The 18,097-nt window shown below is 45.9% G+C and overlaps 1 protein-coding gene and 1 long non-coding RNA gene across 7 annotated transcripts in view; one reads left to right on the top strand and one right to left on the bottom strand.

The window, feature by feature from the left end:
• FGFR3 (fibroblast growth factor receptor 3) overlaps positions 1–18,097 on the bottom strand; it is a 53,110-nt gene that overhangs the window by 20,903 nt on the left and 14,110 nt on the right. For all 6 annotated transcript variants that reach the window (XM_084517500.1, XM_084517501.1, XM_084517503.1 and 3 more), the window contains exons 3-5: positions 11,640–11,903; positions 7,056–7,109; positions 1,099–1,268 (exon numbers count right to left, since the gene is read on the bottom strand). In XM_084517500.1, coding sequence (XP_084373626.1) covers positions 1,099–1,268; positions 7,056–7,109; positions 11,640–11,903 — 488 coding nt within the window. The remainder of the gene's footprint in view (positions 1–1,098; positions 1,269–7,055; positions 7,110–11,639; positions 11,904–18,097) is intronic.
• On the top strand, positions 15,046–16,852 carry LOC311436322. The gene is made up of 2 exons (XR_014692758.1): positions 15,046–16,028; positions 16,617–16,852. It is a non-coding gene; the product is annotated as an uncharacterized lncRNA (long non-coding RNA).

The raw sequence follows: 18,097 nt of genomic DNA, 5'->3' as shown, positions 1-18,097 counted from the left end.
TGAAACAACCACAATAGGCTCTTTCAGGAACGGGCCTGAGCTAACAGGAAAGCAACAACCCAAAAGCAGTGTGGGGAGGGAAGACTTTTTCGAATCCTTTTCTGGTTTCTGGAGCCCTGCACACTCCGCATGCCTAGCCCCCTTTCACGGCGTTACAGATGTGGTAGGCATCAGCACAGAGCTATTTAAGGTACTGATGAAGGTGCCTTTTGAAAAACCACCTTCCTTCCTCACCAGCAGCCCAGGGAGACGCCAGGCCTGGCAGGGTATAGGCTGAAAATGTCTGCTCAGGAGTCCTTCCTTCTGCTCTGGTATTGTCCTAACCAGCTACTGCCAGCTTTATGCTCCCCAGATATGTTTGATCGTGACCTCAAGGGGACAAAGGAACAACAACAACAAAATCAGAGCAGCAGGTTTTCTTTAGTTACAAGTCCTCTCATTTGTTATGTACAGTAGCACAGAAACTTCTAGATAATTTGGTCATTTGAGTGCACTTTTGGTGTCCACTTGAGCGAGAACATTTTCCAGAACACCTTATGGTAGAAAGGGAAGAAGGAGAAGGAAGAAGCCAAGGAGCAGATGCTATTACTCTGAAATAGGGTAATCTAACACTTGACCGAGGGTCAATGATTTATACCACAAGAATGTTAATGACCACCAACACAGCAGTCCAGCTCTTTGGTGAGGACCTTCCCACACCTTCAAACAACACAGAGTCATTTTTCCTTAAAAGCTATGAGTAGCTATGGCTTGGTCATGCACATCTGAATGCACTGGGCTGATCTCCAGAAATTAGGAGTATTATTACCTTCTCATTGCTGTCTACAACGCACCCATAAACTCAGCCTCATTTCTACCTAAACCCTGAATGGCCAGTATAGACAAACTCAGAGGGGATTAAGCCTTGAATCCTGATGGACAGCAGCCCTATCTAACACTTTGGTGTCAAACAATTGCTAGGACTGCCAGAAACATCCCCATTCCTGTGCAGTTGGGACCATGCTCTTACATGTACCGACATTAATTACAGTGAAACACAATTTCTTACAGTCGGTAGAAAAATTTTGACAAAACCAGAGATCCAAACCGAGGCCTTACCTTGATGCCCCCAATTCTATGCTCTCCCTTGAACTCTTTGCCGTTCTTCAGCCAGTAGATGGAGGGAGTTGGGTTGCCACCCGCCGGACATCGGAAGCGAACGGTGTTGGCGGCGGGAACTGCCAGCAGCTTCTTCTCCATCTTATCTGGCCGGGTCCAGAAGGGGACACCTGAGAAAAAGAAGACAAGCTGAACAGTCCCGTTTCTGCTGCAGAGGATATCAGCTGGTGAGCAGATGCATTTGAGGAGGCTTTGGCATGTGCGGAGTGACAGTTAAATTGCTACCTGCTGCAGTTAAGATAAATGACACAGAAATGCTTTCCAGCTAAATGACTCTTATAGATGTAGACAGGGTGTTTGCATTTTAGGTTTGTGATGAAAAGTTCATGACCAGGTTCTTGTCTTGGTAATGCCGGTGTAAGTCTAGAGTAGCTGCTTTTAAATCAACGGGGAGAGCTATCCCAGATCAGGGTGAGAGTTTGGCTTCAGTGTGTAAAAAGATACAGATGTACCTTCGGGACAATAGTAGTCAAGAAGCATGAAGAGCAGAATGATGTTGGAATTGTAAAAAAATGCTGATGGGCCAGCAAGGGAGCAGAGAAAAAGTATTAGCTGAGTGCTTTGGAAAATTTTGCTCCTCTGTGAGCATAAACATAGTGCAGCCTCCTTAAGGGAAGGAAAGGGAAAAAAAGACAGTGCCAAACTGGTTTATCATGTTTATGTTCTTAAAGTTCAAGTGATTTTAGTTTTAAAGATTCATGTTACCTTTGAACAGGGATAAGTTTTAAAATACCAGTGTTAGCATGAGATACTTTTTATAATCTGCCTTAAGTACAGCAATGTTTCTTGGCATCGTTACAAACATTACATATTAACTCCAAATTAAGGCAGCAGCGGCAGCAAACTTATTATTCTGGAAAGAAAGAAAGAGAAAGTTCTAAAAACAAGCCTCCCAAGCTTTCGTTTCTGCTTAAGGAAACACTGCAGAGCTGCACTCAGGGTGCTCGCCCTGCCAGCTCCATGCCCTGCTCCGAGACTGAAGGGAGACAAATGGGGGCACACTGTGTGTGCCTACCAAAATAGCAAAGAGGAGGCCAAGGAGTGTAACCAGTGCATGGGAAGGAAGCACCCACCAGCACACAGTACCCAACCCCACTGGCTGCAGAGCCCTGTGTGTTTCTGGCCAAGACAAACCGAAGGTGCTGGTCCTGCAAGACCTGTCTTGGAAAACATGGTGGCCACCAAAGCTGCTGGGAGAGCATCACTGCCAGCCTCTCCTGCAGTGGTGAAGATCACAGAATCACAGAATGGTTTGGGTTGGAAGGGACCCTAAAGCACATCCAGTTCCAACCCTTTTCCATGGGCACAGACACCTCCCACCAGCCCAGGTTGCCCAAAGCTCCATCCAGCCTGGCCTTGAGCACTGCCAAGGATGATACACTCACAAACACCACACAGGATCATAGCTCCACCTCAGTGAAGCCTCTGTAGCCCCTTCCTCTTCAATACAAGGGTGTACAAGGTTTTCCCTCTCCTTTCAAGCCTCTCTGAGCTGCACCCAAGCTGTTCCCTCTCTCCAGCACTTCCCAGCACAGTCAGCCCTGACATGTCAGGTTCCCTGAGCCCCATCCTGCTCCAGGTAGGGCAGTGGTGACCCCACCTTCCTTTAAAAACCACAGACCAGACACGAAAGTGCAACACAAACATTGCTCAGACAGAAACACGTCACAGCACTCTGCATTCCCAGGGGTGCACGAGGATTATGGGTTTTGAAGGCACGCAATAAGCACAACCTAGCAGGCCTAGCACAACTAAGTAGGCCTGACAAGAGTTTTACATCGTCTGCCTCTAATTTGGAGTGGCCTCCTCTCTTCCCAGCTGGAAATTCAATACTCAATTTTAACGTCAGCCTCACTGGACACATCCTGGGCAGGAGGGAGCCAAGGGGGCGTTTGCCTGTTTGCTTCTGCAGAACCAGGATTTCCCTCATTTCTCATAAGCATGGGTTTAGAGAAGAGCTGAGAGGATGCTGGCAAGCACCAACACCCGGCCCTTCCAGCAGATTCCCCCCTGCCCTGCAAGTATTACAAGGACAATTACAGCAAACACAGAGCAAAATATTGCCTTGGCTCCACCCGCACAAAGAGGGGAGTTTTTTTTGACAGTCCTTGGGGAGGTGTCACAGAGGGGGCTGCTTCTGCTGGGATAAATCCCGTAGGTGTTCGGTGGTAAAGCTCACTGCTGTGCAACCCACCTCCACAGCTCAAAGGGCTCAAGGGCTCTTCAATTCATGGCATTTGAGCTCCAGAGACTCTGCAGGCAGGCTCACAGGGCTCAGCTAAAGCATACACCATTTTAGCACCTGCATCTCATGCTTTCACACTTCTGCAGCTGGATGGCTGGACACAGGTGCCTCGGTAGTGTCACAACCTTTCCAGGGGGCAAAATTCAGTATTAAGGACTTGCATCTGCCCTCAGACTGCCTTGCACAACACGCCTCGACTCCTGTAAGTCAGCTCCATTTATCAGAGGAATGTGGTGTTCACCCGTGGAGTGCATACCTGTGCAGCAAAACTCGCTGTGAACAAACAGCACATCTGGGGAGGCCTCAAATGCTGCATGATAACATGGGCTAGATGGAAGCAGCCATTCACTTTCCAATATTTTAGAAAAACAGCAAAGAACTGCATGGCTCACACACCCGGACTTCCCAAGGAATTCATGCACTTTTCTTGGTGCTGCAGGGAGGGCTCAGGGAGAGGCCAGGCACTGCCAGCAAAGTCCCCACGTGCTGCTGCAGAGAAGGGCAGCTCTATAACCTGCTGCTTGTTATTCTTCTGAGTATCCAGGGATATTCTCCACATGGAGCAAAGGCAGGATGCGCTCCTCCCTCCTGCTGTTAGACAGGGCTTCTTCCCGGAGGGCATCCCCTCTGTTTGGGTGCTCTCCCATACGATTTGAGGCTTGGCACCCTGGGCTAACATCCCAAGCTTCCAACAACCAGGGCATCATGCACGGTGAACTGGAACTGGAAAAAAAGTGTCCATGCATTCAACATGGTGCCTTTGTTCTCACGCTCAGGAGTGGCGAACAAAAACATCAGTGCTTTTGGTTTACTGTGCCCTCCAAGTCCTTTCATTACTCCTTTTTAAAGGGGGTGAAATTTTTTGCTCAACTCTTCTGTTCACACAAAGCTTGCAAAGCTCCGGAGAATTTTGGGAGTGAGGAAGGATGAAAGACAGCAAAAAAAAATAATAATTCAGAGCCACTCTCTCTAAATTAATTACGAGCAATGATTCTGTATGTGCAGGTGTGAAAAAAAGGGATCCACAAACACTGTCGCCGTCCCTTTCCCATCATCAAGCACTAAGCCCGACCATCCGTTTTGTTTGTCAAAGACACTGGCCACCCATCCGCCTGGAATGACCAATTAAAAAACTGAGAGCGGTACTTGGAATAATTAATACAGCCAAGCGCTCATTTAGCAATTAGGAGCTGCCACAAAATTCTGCAGCAGACAGAATCAACTCTAATTGTGTAATTTCCCCAGCTGACACCTCCGAGTACACAGCCAGATTTAATTGGAGATTATAGGGGCTCTTTGAAGGTGCTGGGGCAACGCAGCAGGGGCTCCAAACAAACAGATACAGAGGAGTAGGGAGCACTGGGGCAGAAGAGCACTGTGTGAAAAGGGAGTTTGGTTTCTGTTCCAGGGCCAGGAAAAACAGCTGTAGAGAACAGAGGTACTGGAAAGCCTCTTTTTGCAAAGGCGGATCGCAGTTCGTGACAAGGCTGCAACAAACGGGATGATGATTTGAAGTTGCTGAGGTTCCTCTTTCTTCTCTTTGGCCACCCATCTCTAAGTGATGCTGTCTCCACACTCTCCAAGGGTTTCTGGGCCAGATACTTCATTTCCGTTAGGTGAAACTTCTCATCCCCCAGCTTTGCTATTTCCAGCTTGGATTTCAACCGTCTTGGGTGAAATCTCCAAAATTAATGAGATTGGCTTCAAACTCATACCACTACTACTGTCATCTCTCCAAGCCCCTCTCTGTAAATATGAGGCTTAAAAACTCTTGAACAACACAAGCAAGCCAGAAAATGCACATAGCATCAGAAGGGGCCTGGAGAAATTATTACTCAGTGATGTGCAAAACGTGGCAACACGCAGTAAGAGAGTCCTGGACACATTATCTCCCTCTGCATAAGAACAACTCTTGGTTATATTTTGCTTTTGCGTGAGAAGCATTTATTGCCCTCAGTGCTCTAACTCCTGATGTCTGATGACCAGGCAGTAGCTCACACACCTCATTAGAGTACTTTTTGCCACAAGGGATGGAGGACATGGGATTTGAGCAGTCCACAGGACATGGCAGCTGGTATACCCACGCATCCTGCTCGGGATGGTCGAGCAGCCCCTGTGAGATGTCCCAGTGGCAGTGCTGCTGGGGTTAACACACAGCTCCCCACACTCAACAGAAGATCTGCCAATGTTAACTTGGGGGGTCTGACATTAAACAAAGCAACATAAAGTACATTCATGTCACCGCACACCACAAGGCTTCATCGCTCTGGCACTTGAAGCTAATCAACTGTTTTTAAAGCAAAAGAGAATCCAACTTTTTATAGCAAGACCTTTAAGCAAAGCCAGTGGTTACCTTCGGGTCTAAAAAAAGAGACAGCCTTGAAGTCAAGATGACCCAGAATACAGGCTATAAATACATATGGCAAAACGTGTGTTTTCCCTCACCATGAAGAAAAACGTGTCTTTCTGTACCATAAAACAGCCCATGTTTTGTGATACCTGTTGCTAAGAGATGAAGTTTACTACAAACCACATTTAAAAAAGCACAGAGCGATTAATTGTGCTCATCAGAAGTTGCTCTGTAGCAAGAGCAAACCCTGACCAAAACTGACCCTTCCCATGTCTCCAGCAGGCTTCAACAGGCACTGGGAGCGCTGAGCACCTCTGCAAAGGTGCTCTTCAATGTGTGGGATCCAGCCCATAATTAGAAGCTATCAGAAAACCACTAACTGCTGCCGATGGGTTGCCTGGCACCGTAGCTCACAATTACTGTCCACATACTGCACGACACAGCGGCACAAATTTATTACAGTGGGAGACCTGTTTTAAAGAGTCCTCCAACGCTATGGGCAGGAGAAATTTTCCAGTCATGTTGAACTTCTGCCAACATACATAGCTGATTTGGAGTTCAAATGCAAGACATTTATTTATTAAAAACACATATGCACAGGCAGCTCGCTTTGCAGAAATATAAAGAGCATAATAAAACACAACACTAACGCCTATGAAGCATGTAATGATCCTGATTAATGATGTTGCACTTAAAGAAACAAGCACTGGGATTGAAAGAGATTCAGTGTAAAAAGCACTGAGGCTCTGTTCTGGGGCTCCCTTCCCCATGCGAGTCAAAGAAAAAGCCAGGAAAGCCAAAGGGGTTGCTCCTGCTTACGGCAGCAGTAAATTTGGCGCTTGGCTAGCGTGAATTTTATTCTCCGAGCTGCCTCTGCCTCCAGCCAAGATGCTTGTAAGGACCAGAATTAAACCCGCTAAAAATAAAGTAGACTAAGGTTTGTGATGTGTAACTGCAAGGTGTAACTTCAGCACAGTGAAAAAAGCAATGGCAGAGAGGCTTTGGCTGGATTTTAAGTGCAAGGAGAAATTATAACTTGAGTTCATCAAGTCAAATGCACAGAACCAAGCAGCTGAAAAAATCAAATATCAGTAAGATAACAGAGCAGCTGTACCACTCTGGCATCTATTTCTAAATTTCTGCTGCCAGGTCCAAAGAGTTTGCACTCCTGTCCTAAGGACACCAATTTCAACGTGACGAAGAGCTGCTGTCAGTCTAGGCATATATCCAGGTGAGCTACTCCACATGGCAGCCACATCTCTTGTAAAGGAAAGATCTCTGTATCTCATAAAAACAAATTACCTGTATCTTCTGACTCATCGTCGTCATCTTCATCATCACCTGACGAAGGCGAATCTAGGAAGAGAAGGGGAAAGAAATGAAGCAGAAAGAAGATGGCACATGGGGATGCTGTGTTGGATAAGCCTGCTGGTGTCAGTCCTCCAGCGAGACAGGACATCTGAGTGATGTGTCTCCCTCCCCTGTACCTCCACCAGCCCAGGATGACCAGCCAGGAGCTTTCTAAACTAGGAGAGGGGGGCATGAACTTGCCAGTGCTCTGCCACTGGAGAGCAGGGCTCCAGTGCCAACTACTGCTCCATGTGCAAAGTGCTCTCCTCCTAAACACAAAAGCAATTCCAAAAGGGGAGATTTATTTTTGCAGAACAAGCTATCCCTGCTTTTTTTTTTTTTTTCCCCTGCATTCACACTGAAGACTTTTTATCTCACCAAGTCTCAGAACGACAGGTCAGCATTTCTAATTCACTTTCTCTGTACTGTTCTTTTAGCTCAGCATATCCCTGCTACATCTCCCTGTGTTAACTCCTTGCTAAACTACTCAGACCAAGGCTTTTAAAACTTCCCCTTGTAATCAAACCTCTCTCCAGATAGACATTTTGCTGGCTACTCCTTGACCCAGCTGCCTTCAGTTATATTCCTTCTATAGAGGCACCTCGAGGCTGTAACTGAATACAGGTTAACAGGTGGGAATTTTCCATCAGTATCTCTCTGAAGCTTTCTGTACCCATTCTCTTGATGTGGTCTAACACCTCACCTTCTCCAAGCTGTCCACAATGAAGCCTCCATCCCCCTCCCTGCCCGTGAGCAACTACTGTAAATGTAAATCCCATGATAAAATAGCAGCTTAGTGTTTGATTTAGTTTTACGCAATTTAGTACAATTCAGTGTCTGGAAGATTTAGTGTCTCTGACTTTATATAATCTCCAGGAATTTCTTTTTAAAATAAAGGCAAAATGCTAACAATGCAGCAGCCTTTATATTCTGAGACAGAGGTAAAAGCACTTGACACTAAGCACAAGAAAACAGGAAACTTTATGAGTGTACGACATGTGGCCAGAAAAGCAAAACACCAATTCAGACCAAGACTCCTTCCTAGGAAGATGCACTCGAGTTTTCTGCCATTCTCTAACTGGCCCAGCGACAAAAAGCTTGGAGGTAAAAATCAAAAGGGATGGAAAAGGTAGTAACAAACGTCACTTCTCTGCAGAATTTGAAAGGAACTTCCAAAGATACTCACTGCACACAGCAGCAAGTAACCCAGGAACCAGCTCCCTGCACCAGCTTGCAGTCGTGCATCATGCTTTGCACCTCTCTTTGGCACAGACTCAGGGCAGACATGAAGCACGTATCTCACTGCAGATCCACAGCTAGGGTCCTGCTGGCAGCAGATCCAGGGAAATGCCACGGGGCTTGCTGAAAGTCAAGTGCCTCTTTAGGTGTTTCAGCAGAACCAGCAGGTTTACTCAAGTCCTGGTGAAGGCAGAAACCTTGCCAAATACCCACCAGCATCGACAGATGAACGAGTACATTCTCAGCCCTGCACTCTGAGATTCGGTTACCCATATATTAACATGTGATCACAGTTTACGTCTGGTTTCAAATGAACCAATCGTGACCAGAGCAGCAGAATCAATTTTTAAACCAATTCAAAATGTTTGCACAAGAATGAGGAGAGTTTTTGACCTTGCTTATGTTTCATACGGGATCTCTGCAGGGAAGCTTCAGCGTGAGTTAAGACGAACTATCCCATGCTCAAAGCTACGCTCCTATTCAGGTTACTAAAAACCACCTTCAAAAAATGACCAAAAATGTGTCAGCTATTTGTTAATCATTCACTGAACCTGTAATCCTTTCCACAAGACAACACCTATCGACATCAGCAAAAACGGCTAGATGCTACTCTGAAAGGGCTTTCTTTATGAGCAAGAAGGGCTTAATAATTTTAGTCACTCGGCTTGAGGAGCTTGGTCTTGGGTACTTTGAAAGCTCTTTTCACTGATACCAGCCTGCAGCCCATGCTGCTCATCCCAGGGGTGCCGCTCGGCCACTAAATCCAGAGGGCGTGCATGAAATGGCTGCAGAAGCAGAGCTTCTGCCAACAGGCCTGGAGATCAGTTTGGGCATGCAGTCTTCAGTTGTGATTCACATCAAGTGTTTGTGTTTTAAGAGGGCAGTACATTTCTTCTTGTGAACTAGTAAAGCAATCAAGCCCATGTCTGTCACTGGAGGCATTTTAAATAAATCAAAGCCTCTTACTAATCAGACTGGTTTTCAGTTTAGAGTAGCAGCTTCTCCCTTCTCAGGTACCTGATGCTTCCTAATGCTGACACCAGCTTTGTGCAGTCCATAACTATCTTGGTTTGTACCCATCACCTGAGTGCCCTCCAAACCCCAGAAGGGTCTGCAGGGACAGAAGTGTGTCTTGCCAGCATGACTACACAGCATGCCCACCTGGAAAAGCCCTGAAATGCCAGCTCCAGCATCTCCTTGCTCTACCTTCAGCATCAGCCATCTCACTGGGCACACGACGTTGCTGCGGAAGAGCTGGTTTGCTGCGACCTCAGAACTCATGGTCCCAAACTGGAAAATCCTGGTACGATCTGGAAGTTGCTCTCAAAAAGGGACTTAGGTGCCTATCAGCTGCTTTGAGTATTACATCTTGTCAAGCCAGCCTCCTTTGCTCATTTACGGGTACAGATCAGAGCAGTTCCAGTTCATTAGTACGGATTTAACCCGGTTTAACAAAGAGAACAACTCCAGCCCCGTACATCAGATATCCACATAAACACCCAGCGAGACATCTGAGCTAATCGCTGGTGTTACCTTTAAGAAGTGGGAACGCAAACCACAGATCTCAGATAACAATCTCCTCTCCGCAGCGGAACACTGAGCAATCAATAACAATTATGAAGAAATATCTGAGCGTATGAGAGGCGCCACTATTGCCACACCGAGCAGGGCTTCAAAGTTTGGAACAAGTGCTGCTGACAACTAAAATGGAGACTCCCACATTACCAGCACTTTGGTGGTAATGACAGTGGGCTAATAGAATCAAAGACTTGTAATGCTGTCAGAAAGCAGGTTCAGGTTACTCGCTTGTTCTTAAGCTGTTATTAGCTATTATTAGTGAAGAGGAAAAACACAGGGGCTTAAACTTTCTAAAAGCAGAGGATTATCAGCCCTTCCACTATTAAAACAATTTCTCACTTTACAAACTTTTGGGGCTGGCAGCTGTTTCATTTGAATGTGTAACCAGCTGCCCTCTTCTGCTTCCCTGCTGCCCCTTGAACTCAAAAGCATTTTAATGTCACTTAAAAAAAGAGAGAGTAACGTTTCTAACAACCTGCAGTTCCTTGGGTAGTCCCAATAATCGTACCTAGTTAAAGAAAGCCTTTCAAGGGCCAAATACTTCTTTAACCATTTAATTGATATGACCTTGAAGCATTCACAGCAATCTCCAGTAACGTTCAATGAAAAGCAGATGTTGGTGAAGGCTTGCTGAAACGAGCTTTTATTCTCACGATGGTTTGATTCTCTCACTTACACAAAATCCTGTTTCTGGCAAGAGAAAGACCTTTATGGAGTGGATGTGATTTGCTATCACAGACATCTCTGTGTTTGGTTTTCAAATGGAGCCCCTTGCTTTTTGAGGAAACACAACCTTTGGAGGCAAGGACCTACTGTGTTGGGAATACTTGAGAAGGCTCCAACAGCACATAGGGGAAGAAAAGTTTTCAAAACCTTAGATCTACAAGGGGTTAATTCTTCTGAAAATTCAGGCCTCTAGTCTGTGTGATTAGGAGGCTTTTTATCAGCTCTCAGTGACAGATATTCTCCTACCAATGCAGCAATGTGAAATCATGAAGATGAGCTTAACGTTATCTGTTAGCTATCTGGGAACAACATTTTTTTCTGGCACCCTCTGTTGAACAATCCAAGCTTAGACAGCTTGTAGCTGTTCTGTCCCACTGTCCCCATCATGGAAAATATGGCCAAGCAAATGACAGCATGTGCTTTGCTAACGCACCACTTGTTTGCAATATATGGTTTGCAGCAAGTACCTCTCATGAAGCACATATTCTAGATATGCAGTCTGCAGATAAGCTAGTTCTGAAACGAACTAGTCATTTGCAATAACTGGGGTGGAGGGAAGAGATATTTATCAGCTAAAATAGGGATACATTGTTCAGGAACCTCCAGCTTTGACATCCAATTCTGCCACTGATTTGCCACATAAGGTAAAAAAAGTCACTGAACCTCCCTGAGCCACAGTTCACTCACTAAAGACTTCAAAGGCCCATGTAGCACTGCATCTATTTGAGTGTTAAGCAGAATTTGAGGTTTAATCTGACCAGTACTGTTTCCAAGTCTCTATCTTAACATCAAGTTTTAACATTTGGTACAGACATGCAAGCATTCTTTGATTGTTTTTTTGTTTTATAGACTAATTACTGCCAGGGGTTGCTGGGGAGGTAAAGACCTACCAAGTATGGAAAAACACTGCAAAGCACCAGCTATGTTGAGCACGTGAAGGGGCAAAAATACAAAAAAAAAAAATCAGTGAAGCAGCCGTGTTTCTGCACATACCTGTAACTCTGACTGTAAAGTTTCCCAGGACTTCGTTGGAATGCCTTGGCTTGCAGCTGTAGAGCCCCGAGTCATCATAAGACACATTGATTATCTTCAACAGTTTTTGTCCAATATGAGTTCTGTTGGTAGGTGCAATCCCAATACCATCTTTAAACCAGAAAACTGACACAGAAGAGCCTTGGGTGTTGCAAGAAAGTTCAATGGTATCTCCACTTCCAAACACCAACTCTTCCAGAAAGGCGGTTTCACTCCTCAAGTATTCTGCAAAAGGAAAAAGACATGGGAATGAGTAAGAGCAGGTATCAGAGAACAGAACAGCAAGCCAAAACAAAACATATCTTCTATTTGCCCTACAGATGCTTCTATGTACCCAGACCTTCTTGACGGAGGTGAGACTTGTGCACCCCCCCAGGTAGGCACTAATGCAGAAATGCAGCTCTGCACAAAACAGCCAGGTCTCTGGCTGATCTGTAGAGATTGCTTCAATGCTGGAGGGACCAGAACATGAAAACCCCACCAGGTGCATCACAAAATACAGCACAGATCTCTTTGCAGGGTCATTGCAACACACAACATTGCATGTGGGTGGTGGTCTGGCAGAAGTAGGTGTGCGAGAAGAATAGTTTGGTCTCTGGATCTCGACTTCTTTATTCCTATGAGGCTGTCCACAAGTGCTGTAGGACTCAGCAAGGAGCAGGAATAGGGATTAACCCAATTTTTCAAGTGCCTCTGGGTGGCCCAAAGGCAGCCTCTGCAGGCTGAAGGAAACAAGGAAGAAGGCTGGACAGCAGACAGACTGGAATAGCTAAAATGTTCCCACTTACTAGCCCTCTGCTCTGTGCAACGAAGGTGTGCAGAACCAAAGACCACACATGAAAGGTGAAATTCCTCAGATCAGTCCACCTACCAGCTGCAGAGGCCTGTTACACCAGTGAAGACAGGGAAACCTGCTGTGGGCTGGGGAGTTTTTTAGGGTTACAACAAAAGGAAAGGTTCAGACTCAGAAGTCTTTCCAAGAAGGAACACGAGACATGCTAAAAGTGTGATTCCTTGGTCTCATGGTCCTCTGACTCATTTTGCAGTGACATGTAAACTCACTTTAGACATGTAATAATTTCTTCCTCTTTTACACCACTTAAAAAAGAAGACTCATCCCTCCCCAGCTGCCCTCAACCCCCCTATATGAACAGCATGAGCACAGTTTCCCTGCCTTGTCTATGCTAAACAACATTTCACTTTGCAATGCCCCATCTGTTTCTTTCTGGCTTCTACCAGCTCTGAGATGTGCTCCACCATACACAAGTCTTCTTGGTTTTGTACACTATGTATTGCACAGGATCCTAATCTGCGGAGAAGACTCTCTGGTGCTAAGATTACACAATTAACAAATAAGAAGTAATGCAAAACAGACCAGTCTGAACCGACTCCCATGATCTAAATCCAGGCAGCCCACAGGTGGCCCAACTTTACCTCTGATAGTAATCAGATATGGATAGAGATCCTAATTCTGCAGCTCAAGCACGTGCATAATTAGAATTTAACTGTGAAACCACCATTTCAGCAGCTCAGCACACCTGTTTACGGGGCACTGTCTTCAACTTGCTCTTTGCTATTAAGTGAAAGAATTGGAACAGATTATACAATAAAAATATATTACTTTTCTCCTCTTGTCATGCAAGTTTTCATACTTGTGGAAATTTAAATATACAAAAATGCTTCAGTTGATAGTCTTACATGGTAAAATCGATGAATTCTAGGGGCCTAAAAATGTAGTATTTCATGGGAGGTATCATTCTGTGATCCCGCAGTAGGCAAAGCCCACACACATTGGGGTCACAAAGCACCTTTCCCTAATTCCCTGGCAGCAATTCCAACTCAATTATTTTTGGTTTTGGCCAGAATGCTGTGGTCTTCATACAGTTAAGGGTTTCTTTTTAATATATATTATTTTTAATGAGAAAATTTTCCCTTGGAAATATACACTTTTAGTAAAAAGAGAAAGATGAAGGAGTACCAGCATCCCCATCATTCCTGCTATGATGCCAAGTGCTTGCCCACGGTCTCTTCCCAGCTGGGGGGAGATCCTTGGGGAAATATGGTTGAGAAAAAGAAATGTTCAGCACCAGGTAAACAGGAATTTTCTATTTTAAATGTTCATTTCAGGGTTTTGCCTCTCTTCTCTGGACTTTTTCATTGGTATCAACTTTGGCTTCCGATAAAAAAGCCCTGTATACAGCTCTGCACTTGCACGGCTGGCTACTGATCTTTCTTTATTGACTCGGATGGAAGCTGTTGCTAATTTAATCTACTGGAAAACAAACCCCATGCAGCTGCACCATTCCTCCATACAAAACACACAGTTTTACCTGAGCTGTTTGCCAAATGATCAAGACTTGTATATTTTGGCTTTTGTATCGTAAACCTATCAAACAGGAACAAGCCCAAACCAAACTGTACCATTCAACCATTTAAAAGGAAGTCATTCTTTTCTTAAAACCATAATGAACCCGTGTTAATGACAAAGTGACAACGTAGCTTCCTGTGGAAAGGAGCCTCATCTCTTGTTCCTGACACCTTCATTTTGACATCTCTGCCCTCAATCTCCCCCAGCTGGTCTCCAGCAGATATCTGATGCCCGTTAAATACACACTTCAGTCCTCCTGACTTTATTCCCATCGACTGCATGCAATATCTGGAAATTCGAAGGAGTGGTGACTTAAAAGGAGAACGTTACTGATGGTTTCAATCTTGATTCTTTAAACAGCTTTTCAAGTTTCAATTTATATGCCCATGGCTAAACAATAAACAGGACCTAAACTGAGGACCTCTACAAAGTACTCCAACGTGCACTGAAGTGCCTGAGCCCTTTGCCTAACTGGGATCTTGGACAGTGTTCTTTTACTGTTATTATTTCTCAACTGGCCATCAGGCTGGCGAGCAGAAACCTACATCTCCAACCACATCTTGGTACAGGGTTTAACACAGAGAGGCTGAGTCCTCCTGGGGACCTGGGGAGGGTTTGTCTTCCTTCTTCACACTGCATCTCCCACTGCTAGCTGATAAAGAAACCGGCAGGGGGAATGGGCACCGAGCTCTCCCAACACAGTTGCTTCTTGCATCTGAACACGCACCTGACGTAGGCACTCACAAAATGTCCCGCTGCAAAGCAGCGCTGCTGGGAAGAAGCTTTCAGACTTCAGATGGGGTTACAACTCCCATCACCCGAGTATCAGTCCTGCATCCTAAGAAAACCATCCTCACTGCTGGCAAACAGCTATCCCCTTTGAACCTAAAGCGTTTCTGCTGCCAGTCAGGTTATGAAGGTCCCCCCACGCCACCCTCCCAAAGCAAACTCCTACTGGGATTAAGCCAACCTTAAGAGCATCTTTTCAAACCCCGCAGCAGAGAGCTGTAAGCACGGGCTTCCCCAGGTAGGAACGACGGGATCAGCTCATGTGAGGACTATGGGAGGCTGCTCTGCCTCTTGCTAGCAGCGCCAGGTTTAATGAGTTTGCAGCTTTAATGGGTTTGTAGTGAGAAGGAGGCAATTTAGGCTGTGGGCTCCCAAGATATGATTCAAATTCAACCATTTATTAGTTTAGCTGAAGCTGTAATGAGTCGAGAATTACCAAGAGACACTTCCGAGGAAGATCTGCACTTGCAGCGTTACTGCTGCTGCCCGTAGCACGCAGGCTGCAGAGGAAGAGGCAATTTTTGGACTTTTCAGCAGAGCAAAAAGGCAGTGAGTGACTCGCTGGGAAGCACCTTCCACAACCACCTTCCACAACAAGAAGCAGCTGGCCCAGCTATACCAAAATGCTTTTGTGTGGATTCACTTATAAGGATAAGATACTTCATCTCTGTAGCTGCTTGGCTCATCCCAGCGATAATTCACTTTCTGTGTGGTTCAGAGCTCTGCGTACTTAAGTGTGTCAGTATTTCCATCAGATGTCTGCTCCTCTTAGACATCAATACTTGTTTCGGGCTGAGCCTGGAAGTGTTTTATTTGGGTTTGAACGCAGGCAGCTATCAAGAGCTGCAGGAGGATATATGGGGATTTACTTCTCCTGGGCTGATTGATATTCCTGGACTGCCTATCGCTCCCCAAAATCTTCAAGCCAACCTGCACCCTGGCTGGTGCCCTCCCTGGTTTTGGGGACTATTTCCAGGTGCTGTGACACAAGGCACCACGGCTGCTCTGGACAGTGAAGGACGATGGTGCCTGGGGGATGCTCAGTGGGGTGGGATAGCCCCGGGACTTTGGACAGGCTTCAGGCCAAATATTCCTCACAACAATCCGGAGCCCTGAAAATCCCAGGGAGGTTCTTCCGTGATCGTTTCACAGCTCAGCGGTGACATCAACGAAGCGGCTCCAGTGGCTCACGTGTAAGTGGAAAGCATTTTCCTCTGTTCAAGCCGTATTTGCCGTGTTAATAAGCAGAAAGATACCAGCACTCCACTCGTTTCCCTCTGTTGGTTAATTCAAAACTCTTTTCTCGTTCTATGTATTTTATTGCTCTAAATCCACCGTGACAGGATATATTATAGGACCACGGGGTAACAACCACACCGAGCTTTCTCCTGCACAGACTGGTGTCCTGTTCCTAGGAAAAACTCATTACAGCCACTGAGCCCACGGCTCACTGCTGTAGGGACACAGAAACCTCCCCATGCCCTGCATCGCTGGGATGAAAGAGGCCACAGTGCCAGAGAGGACACCGGTTATCCCCAGGCTCAGACCACTGCTGTCTCCTCCTTGTGGGGTCAGTCCCGGTCTCTACTAAACTGTCCTGTGCTGTTACTGGAGGCCATGGTATTATTATCCCCCCCCCAGCTGTCTGATGGAAAAATGCAGGAATAAAATAAAGCACTTTCTGCTTTCAACTGTCCCACAGTAAAATCTGAGCAAAGAATCCTTTATTTTTTCTTTTTTCCCAAAACCTACAGCATGTTTTTCCCTTTCCCTCCATGCAGGCTGGCCAGTCTGCACCACGGCAAGAAGCCAGCTGTGTTGAGCCCAGTTTCCTCCGGCTGCAACCCAGTAAGTCCTAGTATGAAGTTTCATCAGCCTGATCCCTCTGAACAGAGGGCTCCAGCTTGCTAGCTACGCTGTGTCCCCCAATATATGTATGTCCTCCCCTCAGGGGCTTCTGTCATGGAAAGAGCAAGCCCCATGGATGAAAATGGGAATAAACCTCTCTTTTCTGGCTGCATGTTGTTCCTTTGGGATGTGCCATCATTTATAAGGGCAGCCAGGAGGGCTGGCAAGCAGTGACAAGCAGCCACTGTGCCAAACCCCGTGCCAGCATCCTGCAATGTTCCCAAACCAGGATGTGCCACCCCCTTCCCAGAGCGGCACACAGGCCCCAGGGAACATTGAAACCCACCCAAAAAGCCCCAAACCTGCCACCAAGCAGCCCCCAAAGACTAGTCCTCCCAGTGAGACCACAGGGAGCAACAAGGAGCGGGGGCATGATAAGATGGTGGGGCTGCCTGCTCACCCCATCCCTGCCTCATAAGGGCAGAAAAGATTGGTGGAGCGGTAGGAAAGTGAGCCCATCTCTGGTCACCCTTACAGCACCGCAGTATATATCAATTGTTATATATTTATATTTAATAATATATTATTATTTTTGGCAACGTTTTATGCAAGGTAAAGCTTCGCCTTTTTCTGCAGCATGTGTGACGGTGTCAGTGCAGCATCCCTTCCCTGCCACAGCCCCACCAACCTGGGCAGAAGGGGCACCAGTGAGCACATCCCCAAGGGATGCGTGGCTGAAACAACATCATATCCAGCAGTGAGGCACAGCCAAGTTATCTCCTCCACTCAACAAGGCTCCTGAGTGTTCACACCTCTGCAAAACCCCAAACCCTGTTCACTTCTGTAAGCAAAATGACTCGGTCACTTCTGTAGAAGCCTAACCTGTTACTTAGATATTTGCCTTTAGGAAATGATGCCTGAAAACAGTTTGCTTCAGCCATTTCAAGGGGCTGCTTTATCTTTCACCTGCTGTCTTTGCTCCTGGGTGTGTGTGTGTGGGGGGGGGGTTCTGGAAAAGCTTAAAATAGCTTTCCTAATAATAAAGAAAGGTAAACTGTTTATACAGTATTACCACTGCAGTGCCTGTGTGACTGCTACCAGACAGCCTTAACAAGTGTGCTATGTTCTACTACCACCCAGGGATTTATTTTATTTATTTATTTATTTATTTTTAGATTTGTGTATTAGGAGGAAAGCAAACTTTCTTCCTAGAGAATCTCCAGAATGATAACCAGGTTTAATTCGCAAGTCATATGCATTTTTTTCATAAACAAGAGATTATGGGAAAAAAAACTCTCTAGTGTTTAGCTTGGCTATCCCCAACAGCGACTTTGGAAGGGCTTCTCAAATGGAAAAGCAGATGTTGCAAATCTGCCTTATCTACGGAGCAACTGTTGACTCTGTTGTGCAAATC

Source organism: Aythya ferina (genome assembly GCF_964211825.1).
Source record: "Aythya ferina genome assembly, chromosome: 4".
NCBI classification, from domain to species: Eukaryota; Metazoa; Chordata; class Aves; order Anseriformes; family Anatidae; genus Aythya; species Aythya ferina.
The sequence above is the reverse complement of the archived record's forward strand: the minus strand, read 5'-3'. Positions and strand labels throughout refer to the sequence as shown.